The sequence below is a fragment of the Semicossyphus pulcher genome, unplaced genomic scaffold, assembly GCF_022749685.1.
Source record: "Semicossyphus pulcher isolate SPU_LCO1_2020_fin unplaced genomic scaffold, fSemPul1.0.p SCAF_7, whole genome shotgun sequence".
Classification (NCBI taxonomy): Eukaryota; Metazoa; Chordata; class Actinopteri; order Labriformes; family Labridae; genus Semicossyphus; species Semicossyphus pulcher.
Window position 1 is genome coordinate 24,697,519 of NW_027211748.1, and position 23,690 is coordinate 24,721,208.

The following is a 23,690-nucleotide window of genomic DNA, read 5'->3' on the forward strand; positions in this document are numbered from 1 at the left end:
AAGTTCAGTAGTTTTCTTCTCCTCTTGAGGACAGACCTGACAAAGTTTCATTTTACTTTTTACTAATCTGCATCATGATGTTGAAATTTCAGTAAAAGCAAGACCTGTTAATAGAAGTAAATACCAAGAAAAACGCTTTCTAAACGATGCAGCACGTCTACACTGGAAGTCGTTTATCGCTGGCTACTTGCCCGGCATGTTCACCGTTGTCTCCAGAGGCTATCTGACGATATCGTCACTATAGTCTCTGTAGCCGATGGGATCCGAGATTGATGGAATATAAATATCTTCCTTGGATTGATTAGTTTATAGTGTGCAATGGAAGATGCTTCTCTGTTCTTCTTGTATTTTGTAGCTACTTTTTTATGGGTTTTCTTTTCTTTCCTGTGCATCGTTCACAGTCAGCCTCAAGAACAGAGGTGGTACCAAAGTTCAAATACTTTAGATTTTTCAGGTATCTGCACTTTACGTGAGTATTTCAAAGCTGTAAAAAAGTATCCAGGTGCTCATTTGGGATCTCAGTTTGGTTCAGTCTTTGTTATTTTGTCTGAAATTTGGCTTACAGCAAAACCAGACAGTGTCCAGTGATAATACACGAAGAAAACTGTCCTAGTGTGCCGAGGACTTTTTTCCTTTTGCCCAGTTATCAAAAGAGGTATCGTGTATTGCTGAAGTTCAAAATTCTGGTGTTGTTACAACTCTAGAACAAAGTTAATGTTCATTATTGGCAGTGTATAGTATATCTGTTTTTATAAACATCCTACATACACAAAGGCCTGAAATACAGACATGCACAAACAGGATCCTATGGACATGCACTAATGGAGAGATGTCAGAGTGAGGGAACTGCACATGGACAGGAACTGGCAGAGCTACCAGCCCTGCATGCTTGGTCCGTACTGAGACTTGAACCGGCCCCCCTCTGGTTCCCACGCCAAGTCCCTATCAGTGTATTTATGTAGAAAAGATTCACAAATTTACATGACTATAAATGTATGTATGTGTTTAACTCTTTACAAACTAAAATCCAGCACTGAAAGGCCTCACTTAAATCTTACACATAACTACCACAGGTGGTTTGTACTGCAGAACAGGCTGCAGTGATCTAATCTGTCGGCATCAACTTCGGTTGGTTCAGGGCGAACTGGTTGGGAGCTTATGACACAAACTTTGCAACAGTTTGGGTTCAGTTTCTTAAATTGGCCTACTTTGGCCAGTTTTTGGTACAAGAAGAGAACAAACCCACACGGAGAATTCAGCCCCGTCTCTGAGATCGACTGTTGTCCTTATTGTGTTGTGGGGACAACGTAATCGGTGCCTGGTTTATGTTCACAGACACTCTGCTCTGTTGAAATAGTGATTTCAGCTCAGCAAGTGGATTGGATGATGTATTGCAAAATTGCTATTTTGATGGAAAACAAATGACAGACATGTCAGTGAGCATTTTACTGACATATTCAGTAAGAACAGTTTAGTTAGTATTCAGGTACATTTAATAACATTTCCTCATTATGTTAATCGAAAACTTTACGTGATCAGCATCACGTACGGTCGGCTCAAACGTAATTGCTTTTGCAAAGGAGTGGTACAAAACAATTTCTAGTAAACAGTGCTGAGGAAATGATCAGGGATGGAACGATGCACCCAACTCACGACTCGATACAAATCCCGATGCTGGGTGCATGATACGATTTACTCACGATACAAGTTTCTCATATTTATAAAGAAATAAAAATCATTTTAATTCTGAGGTTGTATAATGTATTTATTGTATAACAGGAAATTATAGCCTGTATGATAAATGCAGTGTTCCATAATGCTCATATATACAATTAACAATTTAATTTAATTTAATTTAATTTACAATTAAAATACGTTCTATTTGGGACTTTTCAGTCTGTTATCTTCAAACATAATAAATCCCCCCTCCCTACATTTACCACTCTTTGGCCACCAACTCAGACATAACAGTGCAGAGAGCTCAGGTGGAGCCACACGTTTCATTATAAATACAAACAGACCTGTGGGCTGCAGTCGTGTTATTCATGCGGCATTTCGTTCTAACGGCGTTCAAATGTACAGTTTGTTCAATCAGCGTGAGGAGCCTGACGGTAACTTTTAGAAACGAAGGCTCAAGTCTCCTACATCCTGCCGACCCACACAGACCTCACGCCGTGAGTGCTGCGGGCACGTCCGCTCCGTGGACGGTCCGTTTATGTGACCGCAGCGTTAACCAACATCAGTGCGAGGTGTCGCTGATAACGGGAATACGTTCACTGAAAAGCTGCCTCGCGTAACTGAAAAGCGTAACCTAGCCGACATTGCGTGTGAAAGCAGCAGTAGCATCGCGTGCTAAAAGTTAACATGCAGGAGACTAAACAGGATGCAGCCCCTGGACTGGGACACAGCTACAGACACACTGATGAAGGGCTGCACATTATTATATTATAGGGCTGCATTATTTACTCCTCGATTCAAATTCTCGAAGAGAAGCCAAATGCAGATTTGCACTGCGAGGTGTCGCTACATCCCTACAAATGATATTAGCAGGTGTGGAAGTGAATTTATTAAGTCATGTTATTACTGGAATGTTTTTCATCAAAACCATGACCATATGCCAAAAGGGACTGATTTACCAGTGCAAGTTAACCTCTGACATGCAGTACATCTATCTTCTTCATGATGATGCCCAAAGAGGCCCATCAACACAAGTGTCAGCCAAAGTGCCCCTTTGTAATTGGCAGTTCAAAGCTCCTGTCAGGAATAGCACAGGCGATGTATGGATGACATAACATGGCATTAAGAAAATGAATAGATTATTAGAGAAGACACTTGCTACTGACACTGTGACCTCAGTGAGCAACAACTGAATTAAATATTGTTGCCGTACAGCTCTGTCCTGATTAGAAGAAGTATCATCAGCTGTCTGTACTTGAGTTCATAGGACTCCTATGAACCTGATTAATGTGACATTGTGAATGATCAGCAAAACAAATAGAAACTAATAGGAGAGCATGTGCGACTCTGTCTTTGTATGTATTAGGTCATGACTTCATCCGGATGCCCGGCAGACGAAACGAGACAGTGAGGGGAAAGCATTCCTCGAAGATGAGGTGTTTCTCTCACCTCAGGGAGACGTTAAGCTCCTACATCGTCTATGGAAACACATCACTTAAAAGAATACAGTTATGGGTAATTGATTAAATTTGCAAATATTTAATAGCAGGTATTAAAAAGTGGCATTACCTCATACAGCATCATGTTATATAGTTATATTGCATTTACTATCAAAACAAAGTTGTTGACTTTTATGTTCCAGCCAAGAGTTTTAATCCTTTCTGAGGATGGAATCAGGACGGCAAGATGAAAATTAAAGAGGCGTTCAAACAGTCTTGGTGCAGTGTTTGTAGCAATGACTTCTTCAAGTTTTGTCAAGAAGAATAAAGAAATGATGGTTCTTTAGTTAACCCAATGTGTTACAGAGCTCTTAACGGTCTTAACCAGTGGTCCTCACCTGGTCTCGCCTCGGGACCCACCACGCGACCCAAATGTCAGATTTTTTCAACCAATCAAATTTATTTAACGAAAGATGATGCAGTTTGAACCTGAGGCTGAACAAAACATCACAGCATGTCAAAAGAACAAAAGAAAAGAGCACTCAAACAAAATGGTGGCAGTGCAAAATATTCCCTCTACAGAAATACGCTAAAAAACTGCAACATAAATGCAACTACTGTCAGGCTCATTCAGTTTCAAGAATGTAACTGTAGCTGGGATCACATGGAGTGTGTCTAAACTACACTAGTACTGCATGCACATGATAGGAAACCCATGTCCTTCAAAATAAAAGCGCAGCATCGACTTTTTGCAACAACTTTTTTTTCCACAGTTCTGCGACCCACTTTTGGGTCCCGACCCACCAGTTGAGAACCACAGGTCTAAACCATTAGCTTTCAGTATTTGAGTCAGCCATAATCTACACATTGTAGGCTTAGGTAGATAAAGAGTAAAAAGAGAGTACCATGCAGTAACATGTCTAATCGTTGAATGTCATTCGAAGTAATAAGACGCTCCCTGCAACACTGTGCTAGCAGGGAGCCTCTGGTAGAGTCATTCAGAGCAAGTTAGTGCATGGTAATGGATCCTTATACAAGGTTTTGAGGATTGGACAATGGCTACAACGGAATGTCTTCTCTCTTTGGTGCAGCTCTGACTTCATATTGTTGGGCTGCCTGCCAAAGATAGCTAGCCATGCTTTCTCTACACCTGTTGTAGTAATAAAGTTACTTGCTACTCATTTGTTTCATCAGTTTTTGCTTTCCTTAAACCTGATATCTTCCTTCTTCTTTCTCAAATCAACTCAGCCTTGGAAACACATTGTATTAAACATAGTCCACTGTTTCTCTCCGGTTACTCAAAATGCTACAATCTGACTTTGCGTAAATGCAAGCACAGAGAACGCTGTGTAGATATTTAATTGAATAGACACCTGCTAACAAATTTACATTTATTTATATCAATGTATTATTATATATGTAGAATAACAAGAAGGGAAATAGTGGTGAGAAAGTGCCTTCATATATCATACTGCAAAATAGCTATGACCCCTGCATGCACAGCACTGGTTCTGGACCCAGACTACTTCATAGGGCCTGGAATCCCTCCATTTAGCGGTTTGTTCAAGGAAAGGAGCACCAAGTGACGTGAGGACACTAAGTATACGCTGGATAGATGACAAGAGATAGACATCCATCTGTCTGTGTATTGGAAAAGAGTTCAGAGAGGCCAGCCTTCTTGGAAGACCTGGATGGGGTCCTGAAGAGGGCTCCAACTGTAAACTTCACGGGGAGACGTCAAGGCTCATGCTGGCAAAGATTAAGAAATACGGAGTGACAGGAATCTGAAAATAAATCAGTATTTTGTTATAAAACTGTGCAGTTCATGGACAAACCAGCACCGTTTACTGCTTTAACAATGATGTACTTCACAAGTGTACGTGGCAGAAAAGTGGCAGGCCAAAGATTGATGATGAACTTTGCAGTCATAACATCAGATCTGAAGTCTGTGTCTGGGATACTTGAGTAAAGAGAAATGCAGAGCTGTCAACTGATGACCACCTATGGTAAGTTGGATCAGATGATTGGGGAAGCTGCTAGACTTAATCAAGCTCAATATTCAGTGGGCGTGAACTGGGCTCCTGCTCAGAGGATCCTCAGGTTCTACTTTGCTACAAACTGTTCCTGCTTTGTTGGGGAGGTTCAGGCCATGCAGATGTTGGAAAGGGTCACGTCTGAAGCCATGGTACTTTGTGAAGTGGTGGACTGCCATCTCTGGGTTGAAAAGTGAGTTGCCGCCACAGGAGATTTTTTTTTTCCAATTTTGTAGTCCTGATCATGAGAGAGGGGGAATATGTACAAGAAAAAAGGTCAAGAGTCCTGCAACTCTAAAGTTAACCTTTAGAGCTGTGGTTCTCAACTGGTGGGTTGGGACCCAAAAGTGGGTCGGGGAACTGTTTTCAGTGGGTCGCGCTGCGCTTTTATTTTGAAGGACATAGGTTTCCTTTGATGTGTGTGCAGTAGTAGTGTAGTTGATTCCCACTGACTGGGTAATTCCAGCTAGTAGTAGTTGCATTTACGTTGCAGTTTATATAAGTAAAGGGGATATTTTCCCATTATGCACTGCCACCATTTTGGTTGACTATTATACTGTTGTCTTTTGTGATGCTGACATATAGTGATGTTTCGTTCTGTCTCAGGTGCAAACTGAATCATCTTTCATTGAGTATATTGGCGTGGCTGGAAAAATCTGGGTCGTGATTTGTCATTAAGGAGGGAGTGGTGGGTCCTGAGGCGAGACCAGTTGAAAACCACTGCTTCAGAGCATTATGTCATTCCCTTGAGAGCACCTTTAGGGACAACAAACCGCTTCTGATCAGGATGCATCAGGTACATCGCCCTGAAGAAGTATTTTCAACAAGTTCACATCCCAGGCCACCAAACACCGACTCCTTGACAAACTGCTTTGGTGTCTCTTTCAGGCACACAAGGTATCCCCAATCCCAATTGTAGTGTCTGTTGCTTGTCATACAATCACATATAGGGGCGGCTGTGGATCAGTGGTCGTCTTTCAATCGGAAGGTTGGTGGTTCGATCCCCAGCTCCCTCAGTCTACATGTCGAAGTGTCCCTGGGCAAGCCACTGAACCCCAAATTGCTCCCGGTGGCATAGTCAACCATGTGTGAACGTCTGACTGATTGACTTTACGTAGCAGCCTCTGCCATCAATATATGCACCGTTTACCGGATAGAAAAAAAAAATACACGTTTAAGGTTAGAGAAAACATCATAGGGTATGTTTTAAACCGTTACACAAAGTTTATGTTTGGTTCCACGAAGGACTGGGCAAAGGAGTTGTGTTGTTTTGCCCATCCATTGGTCCGACCCTCATCCAAAGTGGACTTTCTTGTTCTTTGAACACAAGATCTGTTTCTCTAAGCTACTTATATTGAAGGAGAAGGGTTTACATTACAGTAAGTTCAAAGCCTGTTCAAAACCTGGCGTTGGTTTCCAAGCCTTGCGAATGAGAACGTGCTGGTATTCCAGTTGCAACTAGAGGTAGACCTGAAGGTATGCCCAGGACATGCTAGAGGGATGACGTATTTCCTGACGCCAAAGGATTCCCCGCATTGAGCTACAATGTGGCTTGGTAAACGGACATCTGTTCCGTTGACGTCTCCACAATCTGGACCAAGGAGAGCAGTGCAAATTGGTCAGATGGGTAGTTGGGAAAAAATTTAATCTCCGTGCGGATACTTGTTTGTGATGATAGTGCTATATTTCCAGCCAGCTCAGGAAGGAAGCAGGTTTTTATTGCTCAGGAAGACATTGCTCACTGCACTCAAGTGGAAGCAGGTGGGAAGGTCAAGCAGTGGCAGTTCAGAGGAAGTGACTGGTGCTAAGAGGAAGCTAAGCCTGGTTTTGGTTATGGATCAGACGCACATGTTCCGGTCAACCCCGGTGTCTTCGTCTGTGTGTGTGATGTAGATAGGTGAGTAATGTGTTTATTGATTGCAATCCTTGTACCACTGACCCTTAAGCAAACCTTGCCCTCAGTGGGCAATCAAAGCTGTTACATCATGAGATTGCTCACAGCCCAGGGGATGTTTGTTTTCACAGCGAGCCTGATCCAGCCGAGTGGTGCCTTGACTTAAAGCAGACTTCCTATTCATGAACATGTGCTGGGGACCGCGCATATTCCTGTGTGTGTGTGTGTGTGTGTGTGTGTGTGTATGTGTGCGCTCACTATGATCTCACCTTGTGTGCCTGAAGCTTGTTAAGGGAGAGATTACTGCACAAACAAGCTGTTGTCAGCTCCACATCTAGACAAGTCCTGGATACTATAATCACCAGCTGAATGTATGTAGACTTATCTAACATTACATAACCACAGACAGGAACTGAAAACAAAACAAATGCAACTGTGCAGCTGTCAACAAGTATATGGTCTGTGTATAAACAACACGGCTGTAAAGATGTTTTGCCGAAAATGAGATATTCTGACATCTGTTTCTGATGATAGCAGAAAGTAAAAAGCAGGTCTTATTTTTGTTTCTTGCACAGATGATGGGTAGTGTCTGTTCCGATCTTTTCCCGTAAATGGATGTTCTGGTTCGACCGTCCTGCTGGAATTTATCATGTAAGTCATTTGGGGGATTAAAAATTCTGGGAAGAAATTTTACATATTGAAGTAGCATCAAACAGTTTCAAAAGTGTGAACGCAGAAGATTTATAACGGGTGAACATGCAGAATCGTAGTGTTAACAAATGGTTAATTCATCATGAAAGAGTTCTACATTTACCTCTGCCCTTGTATAGATAAATCTCTGCTCCTCTTCTGTGTGAGGCGGAGGAGGGGATACAAATAGACAATAATAAAAATGTAACATCATCCATCTCCTCATCTATCGGATTTTCACAACCCCACATTTGGACCTGATTTTATTACATCATGCTCTTTAACTGTAAAGGAGGAAGAGAGAGGGAGGATACTGTAAAACAATAAATGCACCTGGACATTAGAACATTTCTTCGTCTTAAAGTTTATGAAAGTTGATCGCATTCATTTACAGTATTAAAATCCCTGGGCACATTTTAATCGCAAGAACCAGAGCACGCTGCGTGTCATTCGTTTCTCACCATCTCTTAAACTGATTTATGTCTGCAATTGTGGACAAGAAGTCCATGAATCCTTGTTGTTGGATATCAATTCACCCTTATCGAGACAGGGATTCAATCTGATCTATATTCTTACATGACAGAGTTGCAGCTATGCCCATAAGTATCATTTAAAATAGTGCAAAGATACAGCAATACATCCAAAATAATCCTGTGCAACAGAGTTGTGAACACAGCCTGCATTTAAAGTCTTTTAATTTAAATCTCAAAGGTCTTCCTTCTCTTCACCTGTGGTGATAAACGGTAATTGTGGGAGCACACTTCCCAGATATCCAGACAGTGTTGCATGTGTGACGTCCACGGTTGGCTCCGGTTGTAACTCTTGATTTTCCTCGCTGACGGTCGCTTTCCTTTTTAGACTGTTTGCTTCATCTGAGCGTCCAATCTGTTTCTTTTTCTTTGGATTCTCACTTATTTTTGAAGTTGTATCTGTAGTCATCGATCTTTTCTTTGTTTGTTCAGCCATAGTAGATTACTGTTTACTCTTGCAGAGAGCGGAAAAGCAGCCGCTTAGCTCCGCCTACCCTCTCTGGCAGACCAACCACTGCTGGCTGATGGAAAACGCATCACTAACTGGGCGCCGCTTACTATTTTTTACGTGAAATACGCCACCGACAATCAGTCCGTAATTCTGCAAATGCAAAGGCTTTCATTAGTGGGCCACAGGCTCAATCATTGTGTTACATCATTCAGCGATAGATAGAGACTTAACAGACATTTATTTAAATGAAAATCTTCGAGATTATCACTTTAAGACAGCATTGTGTTTCACCAACACAAAATCTTTGTCATAATGAAGCAGTGAAGTACTGAAGTCTAGAAAAGTACAATAATTACTTGCTGGTTGAACGCGTCCACTAACCGTTTGCAGTTTACCACGACCTGTCATGGAATGAGAGTGTAACGAGGGCCGGGATGGGGGACTGTGGACTGTGGATCATTAACGGATCACAGATTGTCAGTAGATCTTACACTGACAGTCGTACAAACAGGCTCCAGTGGGGTAGAGTGTGGAGAGACTGTCCACTTATCATTCACCAGTGGTGGCGTCGGGTCTCTTGGATGTAAAATAAATACATAGAAGATATTCAATTGCTGAGTATTTGATGGACGTGGGGTCACAGGGATGTTGACAGATCACGACCAAATTCTAATCAGCTCATCTTTTTAGTCAATTTGAAAATATTCCTAAGACAGCACATTCACAAGAATGGGATAGGAAGAATGGACATTATGATATTATGAATTTGAAGTTGACCTTTGGGGTCAAATTTAGACCATAAAAGTTTGAAATACCGCCGAAAGTGTTTTTCGAGCTATTACAATGAAGTCGACGTTTTGGGAAAACACATATGTACAAAAGGACAACGGACAACACCAAAACAAAATGTCTATGAAGGCATGAAAAGAATGTAAGCAGAATTAAGGAGAGAAAAGAGAAAAAGAAAACAAGAAGTAAATGAAAGAAGAAACATGGCAAGAGGAGAGAGAGAGGAGGCCAGAGAGGGGTAAAGTAAAGGAAATGAGAAAAGAGGAGGAGGTCCGAAAAAGATGAAAAGAGGGGAGATGAGAATTTGAGGGGGGAAGTGATGGAGAGGAGGAACAGGAGACGAGAGGAAAGATGAGGCAGCGTTGGAGGGAAAGCAAAGCGAGTGGGGGGGAGAGAGAGCCAAGGGGAGATCTGTGGAGGATTGTTCACCAGCTCATGTGAGACTGATTCTCTGAAATGACAGAAGACTGACGGCTGAAATCAAAACCACACCGCATGTTCAGCTTTCCAGATCTTTCCATCTTTTTCTACCTCGCTCCTGTCTTTCTATTTCCTTCTTTCTGTTTCCCTCACTTCTCTTCTCTTCATGGTGGTCTTTAACTCCCCTTCCCTCCTCTCCCCAATCCTCTCTCATAACTCAACACAACGTCCATGCCCGGCTGCCCTGGCCTGTATGTTCACATCAGGGTGGTTCTTCATAGTAATCAATCATGTGATAAAGACAGGATTCATAGGTGGGAAGCTCAGATCAAACTTTCTTTCATTATGAGTTTGTTTTTCAGCCTTTCTTTGATCCAAGCAGAGCTGGAGAACTTTCACTCAGTGAAATTAAAGCTTTGCAGTTGTGCAAAAGTTTTGTTTTGACACCTTCAACACCCAGGAGTTATGGAATGTAATCCTCTGACATATATGTTATCTCGCTGGCGTCTGGTGGACGTAAATAAGGTTGAGGGGTTCAGCTTTTTCTGGATGAGGCACTCGATCGTTCCTCTCTCATAGAAAGTTAAGCTCTCAAGATTTAAGATGTTTTTCCAGTGGTGGGGAAATGTTTGGAAAGCCATAAAAAACTTGAGAGGGTCAAATCTATCTCTCCAGCATCCTCTGCCCATATCAGGGAACTCTTAGCTGTAAGGGTTGTACTTTAAGGCCAAAATATATTTATCATGTACATTTGAGCTTGCACGGTGGTGCAGTCGCTGTGGCCTCACAGAGGGTTCCTGGTTCGAATCCGAGCTCAACCATGGGGGCCTTTCTGTGTGCAGTTTGCTTGCTTTCGCCGTGCATGCATCGGTTCCCTCTGGGTACTGTACTTATTGCTCGTAGGTGTGAATGTGTGTGTGAAAGGTTGTCTGTCTCTACGTGTCAGCCCTGTGATTGACTGGCGATCAGTCCAAGGTGTACCCAGCCTCTCGCCCTATGACAGCCGGGATAGGCTCCAGCCCCCCAGGGACCCTGAACAGGATAAGAGGTATAAATAATGGATGGATGTTTGAACTGCCCAAAACCGAATGAATCAATTCTATTGTGAGTTTTGAGTTTGATACATAGTTTGCATAAAAGTTAATCCAATATCGATTACATTATCGTAAAATACCACCTTAGATACGTATGTCAGATTGGTCTATAAACCAATCCAATACTAGTAATTTAGTAAATCATTCTTAACCTTCAAACAGCAGCTTACAGTGCAAGTGTTGCCACCATCAATGTATTTTGGCTGCCGCTGGCAACTACTGTTTTAGAGCAGTAAGGAAGATCACATTCTGCCAGCAACAGTGCAGGGCTGGCAGTCAATGTAATGTTAGCCACAAATATCAAAACGGCAGCATTTTGGTGATATAGTTTACAATAGAAAATTGAACCAGTAAAACCACAACACATAGAGTATGTGTAATTGAATACCTTAAAGGCAGACTCAAGAAAGTGACTGTGCTCATTCAGCCAGAAACATTTGTTGTTGCTGGGTTAACGTGTCCTCTTGCAAGTGTAATAAAACCGTGAGAGTTGCTTTTCCCGTCGTCAGTCTTCTGATTTCTGATCTTTGCTGTTTGTTCTAGAACCACTGCAGTATGTAAGGCTTCTGTAATGGCCTGTGGCCCGGATGGATGGATGGATGGCTCACTCGCTCGATGGATGGATGGATGGAGTAGTTTACAAGACACATGAAATGGCACATATGTCACATAAAACAACAACAATTTGTTATACCTGGAAAAAAAGGTGAAAAAATTCAAATGAAAAGAGATGCTATTAAAGGAACAGCACAATTTTAACCCTCATTAGCAGAGTAAGGGCAAAGAGTATGGTGCAAATGTGCATATTTATAATAAGTTAACATAAGCTAATGTTAGAGTGTCCAGAAAGAGCTGTAATGTAATCAAGAGCTGTCTCTTTGATGCATATGTACAATGGGTGCTTTTAGCCCTGGAGTCATTCTCAGTTTGTTTGTTGCTTGTTTCCCCCTGCCATCACCGAGAGGGGTGGGAGGGGGTTCCCAAATACTCCAATAACCAAACTTGGATGCAGGTAAACCCAGATACTCTCTACACCACCACCAACAGCACGGGCAAAGATACACCTTTTTGATTTTTGCAAATACACTGAACAAAAATATAAACGCAAGACTTTTGTTTTTGCCCCCATTTTTCATGAGCTGAACTCAAAGATCTAAGACTTTGTCTATGTACACAAAAGGCCTATTTCTCTCAAATATTGTTCACAAATTTCTCTAAATCTGTGCTAGTGAGCACTTCTCCTTTGCCGAGATAATCCATCCACCTCACAGGTGAAGAATTTGGCAGTACATCCAACCGGCCTCACAACCGCAGACCACGTGTAACCACACCAGCCCAGGACCTCCACATCCAGCATCTTCACCTCCAAGCTTGTCTCGACAAAGGAGAAGTGCTCACTAACACAGATTTAGAGGAATTTGTGAACAATATTTGAGAGAAATAGGCCTTTTGTGTACATAGAAAAAGTCTTAGATCTTTGAGTTCAGCTCATGAAAAATGGGAGCAAAAACAAAAGTGTTGTGTTTATATTTTTGATCAGTGTAAGATATTTGTCCTCCTGCGGTTTGTTAACATTTGCACTGAGGTTCCACTGAAAAGATGATCCAATTTCATAAACTAAAACAGAGGCAGAAACACGAGTTTACTGACAGTAGATTTAGTTTACCACCCCTGAGAACTGATCCTTTGTTTTTGTTACTGTAATTCAGTTTGGAAATCCGGGAATGTGTACTACTAGAGCGCAGTATGAGCTGACATCATAAGTGCCTGCGTGAAACCCTTTTGAGATGACAATGGCGTGCATTAATTTGTATTTAATCAATTAACCACACATTTACCACGCACGTCTGCTATATTACAGAGTGATGTACACACTGCATGCTGAAGGAGAGGTGCAGGGAGTAAGCAGGGGCAAGCTAACCAAGGCTAACTCAGCCGCACAGTGACATGGTGCAAAATCTTATTAATTTCATTCATGACTGTACGACAGATTATTAAGAGCACAGTAAAATGATTTCATTTTAGAAACTCTATGATTTTATATAAAGAAATAAGAACTTATTGGGCTTAAAATTGTATTAAATAGCCTAAGAAAGAGATAAAAGAGCATATTACACATTAAAAGAATCTTTACTCTCAAAAAGTGCTCAAATAGCACAACTGGATTGGCTTTTTAAACAGTGAAATGTGATGCATCTCCGGTGATGGAGAATAAACAAAATGGGGCTTCAGGCAACAACCTGTGGTCTGATAAATGCATCCCCGCTTTTATTTTGCAGTGATGGATTATACTGTACCTCCCAGGCAAGTGGTGCTTTTGTGCGTTTTGTTTTGAAGCAATTATAGAAGAGATAACAAAGCCTTTTAAAACCTAGACCGAGCTGGTGAATGGTTGGGAAACTCTTCTTATGATGAGCTAGAGGAGCTGAAAAGACAGTTAATACCTTTTCTTGTGTAGGAAAGTAACCTCCATTAGTATAATGAGGAGGGGTAAAGTGCATGACACCATGGAGACAAGTATTGTTTTATTTTGACTCTGTAGACTGGAAGAGCTCAGCATGACAGTAACAATCTAATCTGGAGTAGGATATTCCAGGGTTTGTTTCCCACCACATATGCTAATTTCCGTACAAACACTGGCGTGACTTCCCCGGTAGTTACGGCATCTCTTTAGCCCATCTGATTGGAATATTCCTCCCTATCTCTGCAGCATCTCTGTACAACCACTAACAGATAACAACCGAGACAACAGCAGGTTTTTTTATCAGCAATGCCATAATCTGTATTTAAGACTGCAGCTTTTTCTCTTTATTATGCTTTTTTCAATCCGTCTGATCATGATTAACTCCCTCCAAAAACTGTAAACTTTGATGTTGCACCAAAGAACGACTTATTCTGATGCCTGATAGATGGACTTTGTGGCCAGATAAGACGTCTGTTTGAACTCTGAGTCTAAGTAAACATTGTATCAACGCACTGCAGCCTCAAGATGTTTTGTCGACCACAGAACGTCATGCTGAATACTTGAGCATCCACCGTTTTCTTCTTCTGCATTTATCGCTCTGACGGCACAGATTAGGAGACGGGACAAACATTTGTTTTGTTGGGTTACTGAGCACAGCGGTAATGGTGAGCTGACACAGGCGATTTGATCAAAAGGCACAGGAAGAAGGCACTCTCAAAAACTCAAACAGAAACTTAAAGGTCATATTTGCTCTTCAAAATTCTGCTTTGCATTTATGTTGCAGTTCTCCTCCTGTAGTTAGCTAGCATTAGCACAGAGGTTCCACGTACAGGACGCTTTCCAATTTTCTAACCTAAAACAGATTCAGAAACATGAGTTTAACAACAGTAAAGCTGGTTTACCACCTCGGGAACTGAACGATGTGTGGTGATGGTAATTTAATTTGGAAATACATGAATTTGTACTACTGGAGCCCAGTGTGAGCTTACATAGTAAGGCCCTGTATGTTGGTCTTTCTTTAAAACCTGATTGTGAAGCTCAGCCCTAAAGAGAGTCTCTGTGTTAAATCCTTTCAATAAGCTGATGCTGTGGTTCATTAATTTGTGTTTAATCAATTAACCACATTGCTAACATGCACCAAGCTATGTGACAGAGTACTGCACACACTGTGTGGTGAAGGAGAGGTACAGGGAGTAAGCAGGGCTATGCTAACCAAGGCTAACTCAGCCACGCAGTGACATGGTGAAAAGCATAGATTGTGTAAAAAAGATGGCCGACATGACAGCTCCTTAAAAGTGAAACCAAAACATTGCGAGCGCCCCCTGCTGACTTGCTGCAGTATAGGTCATAAAGCCCGCCTCCTCCATGTTAACAGATGGGACATGAGTCAAACTATAAAATCAAAATACGTGCAAAATACATTATAGTTAGTTCTTATCATGCTGATTTATGTCCAAGTGTTCATTTTTAATTAGTTATTTGATGCTGTAAAAATAATGATTGACAGCTCAACTATAATGACAGAAACCATGTTTGAGAAAAATGTATTTGACGTCTATTTTGATTTTATAGTTTGACTCATGTCCCATCTGTTAACATGGAGGAGGTGGGCTTTATGACCTATACTGCAGACAGTCAGCAGGGGGCGATAGAGAGGGTTTAGCTCCACTTTTAGGGAGCTGTCACGTCATCCATCTTTTTATACAGTCTATATTACCACTATGACTATTACTATTATTTCCACAGTACTTTAGAAACGTCTGCAGAGAAGAGGCTCCACATACTTTTGGCCACATGGCAGTGGCACAAAAGAAATCCTAACCACACCTTTGCTGCTGTTGCACTTCACTTGTCACCTCCTTTAATGTGTTATCTGTAGGGGGCGCTCAGCTTACACACAACTTGGCAGTATTTCACTGTGGTTGTGACCTACAGAGCTTTGGATTGGCTGTCACATCTGGTTGGAGTCTGACTGACTCTGGTTTTAACACCATGAATGCAGCACGGTGCAGCACGGTGCGCTGCATTCAGGCGTTTAAGAGGGGAGGAGAGGTATGTTTATCTAAATAGGGTTTCACACAGCAAAGTAAGCGTGGATATTGTAGTCTAAATGGTAAATGTTTGTGTCTGCAGCTAGAATGAACATTACATATGAACCTATAGCTCATATTTACTATTATAGCACTCATACAGAAAACGCTCACCTGTTTTCCTCTCCCGTCTGAAGCTGCTGCATTGATTAACGATCCTCACTGCTGTGACTAATACAGTTTATTCTCTCATTAGGCCACAACAAACTTTGGTGCTCACAGGGAACTGAAACAGTCTCCATTATGGATTGGGTCATTACTGCTAAAATAAACGGCCCCCGTTTGCCAGCTTCCTCTTCTATAGGTCCGGCTAAATAAGCTGCGCTCTCTGTTATGGATGACAGAGCTGCACACACTGCTACTGCTGCTGTGGCTGCTTATATGACTTCCTGCTTTAGTGAAAACACACCTTAATAAGCAAATACATGAAACATAAAGTGAATATTAGACTTTCATACAGTACATTTTTCAGTATGACCAATTGCAACGCTCCTTTTTTGCAACACTGATAGCAATAATGGCTGTACGTTTGGTCGCAATGTGTATAAAAATACAGTAAAAAGCTCATTTTTTTAATAATAAACAGTGTGTAGGCACAGTCAGTGAAGTCAGAGACCTAAATACTGTCAAAAGATACTTCAGCTCTCCAATATAATCATTACTGGTGCACACCATCTTGTGGAGGCCTCAAAAACTACAACTTGAATATGCTCATAACAAACGTAGTGATGCATACTGAAAACCTGTTGAATGTTTAGAAGGATTCTGCATCGCTACAATAAAATCATCAGTGCATTTAAACTATATCATTTCCAGGGGTGGTCAGTAACAAAGTACATTTACTTGAGGACTTTACTTAAGTACATTTTTGGAGTATCTGTAGAGTTTTATTTTTTGGGGAAACTTATGACTTTTACTTAAATACATTTGAAAGACAAATATCGTACTTTTGACTCCACTACATTTCTATGAATGTTCTCGTTACTTTTGAAACTTTTGAAACTGTGTTCGTGTAGTTCTGCGTGCCGTTTGTGCTGTTGCAGTACATGTACATCTGCCTCACATGTCTCCATGTTTAAATGCAGAGCAAATGTAACTCAGATAAGGCAGTTCATTCAATAAATCATCCATCCATCCATCCATTATCTACACTGCTTCTCCTGTTGAAGGTCGCAGGGGGCTGGAGCCTATCCCAGCTGTCATTGGGCGAGAGGCTGGGTACACCCTGGACTGGTTGCCAGTCAATCACAGGGCTGACACACACAGACAGACAACCTTTTGCACTCACCCCCACACCTATTGGCAATTTAGAGTCACCAATTAACCTAACGAGCATGTCTTGTGGGAGGAAGCCGGAGACCCCGGAGAGAACCCACACATGCACGGGGAGAACGTGCAAACTCCACACAGAAAGGCCCCCTTTGTCCAAATTGGGGTTTGAACCAGTGACCTTCTAGCTGTGAGGCAACAGCGCCATCAATCAATCAATTCAATTTAATTTGTATAGCGCCAAATCATAACCAAAGTTATCTCAAGACACTTTACAAAAAGAGCAGGTCTAGACCGTACTCTTCGTTAGAGAGAGACCCAGCATGAATCACCATGAGTAGCACTTAGCAACATTCGGCAGTGGTGGTAACGATGGCTATGGCAGAGAAGTACGACGATTCTCCGCCTGAGCACTCACGGCCAAATCTTCAGCCCATGTTTGAGGTTTTTGAAATGAAGAAGGACTCGTATCGTTTTGAATGTTCGCTCTGTTTGCAGTGCTGTCATCAGCTATTTTGAAAATCTGCAGCATGTGAGTTTAAAAATGTAAATCATGTTTTCTAAATAAACATAACGTAGCAGAATGTACACCCATGTGTTCTTGACTGCACCCATGCGTTGTGAAAATACAACGTTTTGAGGTTAACTTAATTAACCTGAATATACCTTATTTTTTAAAAGCAAGAACTCCAGTACTTTAACTCAAGTAATGATTTAACTGAGCACCTTTCACTTGTATTGGAGTAATATTTGACCAGGAGTATCTATACTTTGACTCAAGTAAAGAAGTTGTGTACTTTACGCTAGTCTAAAATCATTAATGCATGTAAAACTACATAATTACACCTGCTTTAGATTGATCACTACTTTTATTGACTTTGTTTATTGCTTACTTTTTTATAGCTCTCCAAACAACCAGGCACACTCTCATGATACGACATGAAACTCACAAAGGTTTGAGCTTTTTCTTTGCCAAAAGCAACAGAAAACGTCAAGGTACAAAGCACTACCTTCTAATTGTAAACTACTTTCCAACAGTATGAAAAATATCCCTCCTTATGCACCTTTGGACCAGGATTTCTTCCAGGTGGTAGACTAGATAAAACACATTAGGCTTATGTGGCCACATGGTGCTGACAAATTGGGGGTTTAAGGTTTAAGCCAGCATAAATAATGAACGCTGGCCAACAGCTGGCCATACAAACCAAAGCCAGCAGACTTACTCATTACGCATCCCAAAGTGGTACACTTCCAAAACATCAACAGGCTCTCCTGCTGGTTTAGAAAACATTGGAAAGATGGGGAGTGAGTCCAGGAAAAGACTGAATGACACCAATCTAAGACAACAACATCCTTTTGGTTAAGTCACTGCAGGCACGACGTAGTAGATGGTGAAGTTTTGTGTGTATAAAACATAATAATCTGTTTTTCTATTAAAACTGGCATCCCTGTTTGCTTGCGACATCAGCCTCCTTCAAAGCCTCTTGATGTGGGCACTTCCTGACTGACGTACCTGTCTCAACTTTGGAGTGGTCGGTCCTCTCCGTCACCTTCTCCTGGCTGATGAGGTAGTCGACAATCCGCACGCCGATTGGTGGCTCGGTGTGGTTCCACTCCATGATGACCAATGAGCTGCTGGGCTCGTAGGTGAAAGACAGCTTCAGCCTGGCAACAAGAACGACAGGGATGAAAGACCACAACGCTGAGTGAAGGATGTTGGAAGCAAATGGGGCTCATTACTGTAATTGACAAAAAAACATTATCCCTGATGTTCTGCAGAAACGTAACCAATGAAAAATGTTCTGCAATGTGACAAACATTTCTGTCAACAGAAAAAGTAGCAATTTATCCCCTGATGTCTGACTTCACTAAGTCTAGCGTGGTCTTCTGCAGACATATGACATTAAGACTCATGTGTGCAGAGGCTTTCAGGCCAACCAATCAATACAGCAGCTAATTTAACTGATTAGCACATCCCAACCGAGGAGGACGAATAAATCAATTGTGGTTGTAATCATCGACAAATTACTGTGCACCATAAAAGCAACCTATAGAATCTACTGAATAAAACTGAGGTAACCATTTGCACTTCATTTGATTGAGGAAATTTAATCTGTTTTGAGTGAAGAGTGCAGAAATGTAACAACTATGATACACTAAGATAAATTAGGTAAACATTTCTCATTAGATTACACAACTAATGACTTCATAAAAATGAGTAATAATAACTATTGACACAGAGACAGAGAGCTTTTCATGCTCAAACTTACGGGCAATTTGGAGTCATCAATGAACCTAACGAGCGTCTTTAGCCTGTGGGAGGAAGCCGGAGGACCTCGAGGGAACCCACGCATGCACGGGGAGAACATGCAAACTCCACACAGAAAGGCCTCATTCGGGATTCAAACTAGGAACCTTTTAGCTGTGAGGCAACAGCACGAACCACTGCACCACTCTGCAGTAGGGCTGTCAACAAATATTCTAAATTCGAATATAAAACCAGATTGTATTAAAAAACGTAAAATTCGATTATAAAATCCCTCTTGTGTGTTCTAATCATAGACTGTATAAAAAGATGACATGACAGCTCCCTTGAACTCAAGCCAAACCCTCTCTACTTCTGACTGGCTGCAGTATAGGTCATAAAGCCCGCCTCCTCCATGTTAACAGATGGGACATGAGTCAAACTATAAAATCAAAATACACGTCAAATACATTTTTCTCAAATTTGGTTTCTGTCATTATAGCTAGTTCTTATCATGCTGATTTATGTCCAAGTGTGTATTTTTCTGACAAGTTTATTTTTAATTAGTTATTTGATGCTGTCAAAATGATGATTGACAGCTCTGTTGACAAATACGGCTCCTGCAGCCGATCTGTTCCGGATTAGCAGAGTAGAGGACGAACAGCGAGAGGAGACGTAACAAAAACAATCACTACAGTCATTGAAGTGTCCATACCTGTGAACCTGTGAACCTCAGACCAACACAAGAAGCTGTTCTGCTGTTAAACACGCCGGCGAGCGGGATCCTTGCTGTTTTTTCCGTAAGTTAAGTGTGTGTCTTGGTTAGCGGAAGTGGCTATGGCGGCACCACCCGCCGATCTCTACTGCGCAGACTCTGGCTCTAAATGACGTCACCATCGCAAGATGGCTGCACCTATCACGGGGGCTATTTTGGCATCACTTTCGTACAATGGGAGCAGATGGAAACGCGTCGCCCATCTATATATACAGTCATTGGTTCAAACGTGTTCTCGTATGCGTGCACGTTCTTGTTTACAGAGCGTCTTTGAAAGCACACCACGTCACTGTATACAGTAATACTTAACTTTAGTCTCGTCACAATGAGTACCGTGTTACTGTTATAATAATATAGTCATCGTATGCTGTGATCATCTCTCATCGCTTTGTAGATGTTTTACCTCCCTTACAGTCACTAATCTGTGGCTGTAATTATTGGTTGAAAGAATATTCTGCCTACACCTGCATGCTGATGGCTTGTAACAACTGAAACAGGACACAGACATTTGCCAGTAAAATGATGGATGGTATCTACTGCAGCCCATTTCAGAGCGGTGACTGGGGGGAGGTAAAATTATTCTAAGTTGCTTACATTGGTTGGGGAAGTGGGGCGCAGGTGGGCAGCCCATCTGTGCCAAAAGCACTGGAATCGCACCGACACCAATCATCGATAACATCACCTTTCCCGGAGCACCACAGCATGCTCATCATCGCCTCCTGAAGAGCCTAGAGAGAGAGAGAGAGAGAGAGAGAGAGAGAGGGAGAGAGAGAGAGAGAGAGGGAGAGAGAGAGAAATAAATGTGAAATTTGAATGAGGATTTAAGAAACTCTTCATCCATTAATGTTAATTATGAGGCTATTAGTTCTTGATGTTTTGCCTTTACTATTCAGGATAAGGCGGAGAAATAAGGGAGTGAGGTGCGTAAGAGAGCTAAGTGTGCCAACAGATCCATATCGCTATGAACTCCACGGGGACTTTAAAGACCGGAGGTGTGTTTACTCGTCAGCCTTGGAGCAGCCTATGTTGCTAACACATTAGTTCAATTTGACACATATGCATTGAAACAGCTGCTACTCCTGTTAGCAGTGGAAATTGTGAAACAAAACTCACCCAATCCCAATGGATTGAAAGGGATCTACGTATATGAAGTTGACATATCTAATTCGAGTGTTAAATACTGTAAATAAGTTGATGTTTAGAATCCATATTGACACAAATGATTGGCTCAATCTGGGACTTTATGTATCATATTTTACTCGATGCAGACATCCTTTAATACAGTGGTTCCCAAACCTTTTCTGCAGGCCCCCCTTTGGTAGATAATAATATTTTCTATCAGACACGTGCTGCTCCTCCACATCTTTTGCGTGTCATAAATGCACCTCACAATGGTATTGTTGACAGAGGGACAGCCTTAAGTTTGCAGACTGTTGCTTCATCAATCGTAGGTGAACAATAGCTGAGGGGAGCATTAATTCCTCAGCTGTAGTGTGCAGCTTTTTACATGAAGCAGTTCTGTGAGCTACTTTATAAGAGGTGAGTTCAGTATTTGATGGCACAGATGCAACTTTAGCAAAGCCACTCTGTTTGGCTCGACAGTTGATTATAGGGCTGAAACCGCCATCGCAATTCTGATGTGCGCATGTGCAGAACACAGAACACAGAGACTATTGTGCAGCAGTCTGTGTCACCTGCCTGTAAACTGTAAACAAGCACCCGACGCTGCTGCTGCTGCTGTCACACGCACGGCCAGTGTGGGACGGTGAAGCAGAGGGAGACATGTGACTCTTTATATTTCAGTGTCTTTGTTTTAGTAGTTGTGTGTTTGGTATAGATTCATCGTCAGCCTTATGGTTACCTGGCACTCCTTTCACGAAACTGGCCAAGCTTTGTTAGCAGTGCAGAACTCATCATTACATCATTACTCCGGGTGCCCCGGTTCATAAATGCACATAATAAATTAACTTTTTGGGAGCATCTTTCCTGTGCGAGCTCCTTTTTTCCTTGAAAATGTTTCGTTTAGTTTATTTACTTGTAGGGACCCAAAATAAATAAATTCTTTAACAAGTACAAAAAAAAAGCTGAGCTAAATCAATAACAAACTGCAGTTTCACAAAGCCTGCATTAAATCACAGGTTATAATATCTTGAGAGAAAAGTGTCAAAGAAGAAATGTACAGAGATAAATGCACATCTATGAGATATGGACGGATGGACACTCCCCAAGAAATGATGTGATACTTGTAAGTTCAAGCCAAAAAGCAACATATTTCTTGTGCATCTTGTCCATATGAGCTGACGCATAGTCAAGCACCAGCAACCTCCAAACAGCCTGTAGTCAATAACAGCAGCTGTATCCGTCTGCCTGGCACCCCAGGAGGGTTAGACAGCACTGTATCGACCTTCCGTCCTGTTGGAGGAGTAGGAGCGGTATCGACGTACAGTATCGACTGAGTCCAATAAGTCACAGCGCAGTACGGCAGATAATTGCACAGCATGCTGCCAGCAGAATCAGGCATGATACTCTAAAAGGAAAAAAAAGACTTCCCTGTAAAGTTTCTGTAACCTGGTTCATAATGAGGCCGTGAGGTTGTCAGCTCAGATGAATCAGCCGCAAACACATGCTGTGTGTCGTCGCAGGACGCCAGTTAATACACTGACAGAGGTTTAATGATCACACACTTAATCTAATGCCTGGATTTTTACATTATTAGCTGTTCTTTTATATTTTAAGAAAGCTTCAGTGAGAAAAATGGTGGAAAAGTTCCACCAAAGTTTTCATCAAAGTACGATTAAAGTGAGAAAATCCAGTTCAGGGGGATGAGAGAAGATGCAGCCGCCGATTTTGAGCGTGTAACTTGAAATGATATCATGTTATCTGTCATAAGTAGGTGTTTTCAGACATTACACAGGCTCAGATAGTGAAGGACGACCCCTGCACAAACCTGGTAGGTCTCATTGTTGGACACCAGCTCGTAGATGGGTGCCGCCTTGGTGATCTGCAGCAGGACGGGCTCCGACTGCTGCCGCCCTTGTGCCGCCCGGGGGCTCATGTGGCAGAGGTGGCAGGAGCGCGGACACTGTCCCTGGCTGGTGCAGTCCATACGGACGCCGGCTGCCATGCGCTTTGCACCCGTGTCCAGCAGACTGGCGATGTACGCTGGGTAGGTCAGCGTCCTGGGCTCCTTGTCCCGCTCCTCTGACTCCTCTGAAGGCGAGTTACCTGACAGGGCACACAGAAGGAAATTGGCTTGTTAGAACCTGAGTTTGATAAAATGTGCTACAGGCGAACATTGTGAAAGTAAATGATGAGAATGCATAGGAAACAAATATTATTGGTACTCATTTGTATAAAGTACGTTGATGCTGAGGTCACATGTTCTTAGTGATGAGGTAAGGGAATAAGGGACAGAAAAAAAGCAAAGAGAGAATTTTCTATTTCCTTTGTAGCAACATGGCAAAACTACAAAGCATTAATGCGTTCCCGCTTTCCCCATATCTTCCTTCTGGAGACTTCTGAGCTTTTTCTGCTTCACAGGCAGAATACATGAGCAGGGGGATAAATATTTGGGCCAGAGCTGCAGCTACAAAGAGCGCAGCGTTCCCTCCAGCAGAGGAGGTGAGTTCGGAGACCTGCGCTGAACACTGAAATGTTTACATTGTTTCAATGTGCCCGATGCTGTTACAGGCTGTTATTGACATGAATGATTTTTCTTTCCCTGCTCAAGTCGTAGACATTGATCTAACTCTGTGAAAACATCGATAACACAGAGAGAGAAAGATACAGTATAAAGCGGTAAGATGAAACCGGTGTCTTCTCCTTCTTTC

The 23,690-nt window shown here is 42.0% G+C and overlaps 1 protein-coding gene across 2 annotated transcripts in view; it reads right to left on the reverse strand.

Annotated features, from left to right (window-relative positions):
• The window catches only part of astn1 (astrotactin 1), a 440,186-nt gene that overhangs the window by 40,158 nt on the left and 376,338 nt on the right, over positions 1-23,690 (reverse strand). For both annotated transcript variants that reach the window (XM_069684331.1, XM_069684330.1), the window contains exons 18-20: positions 22,808-23,085; positions 20,455-20,588; positions 18,354-18,505 (exon numbers count right to left, since the gene is read on the reverse strand). In XM_069684331.1, coding sequence (XP_069540432.1) covers positions 18,354-18,505; positions 20,455-20,588; positions 22,808-23,085 — 564 coding nt within the window. The remainder of the gene's footprint in view (positions 1-18,353; positions 18,506-20,454; positions 20,589-22,807; positions 23,086-23,690) is intronic.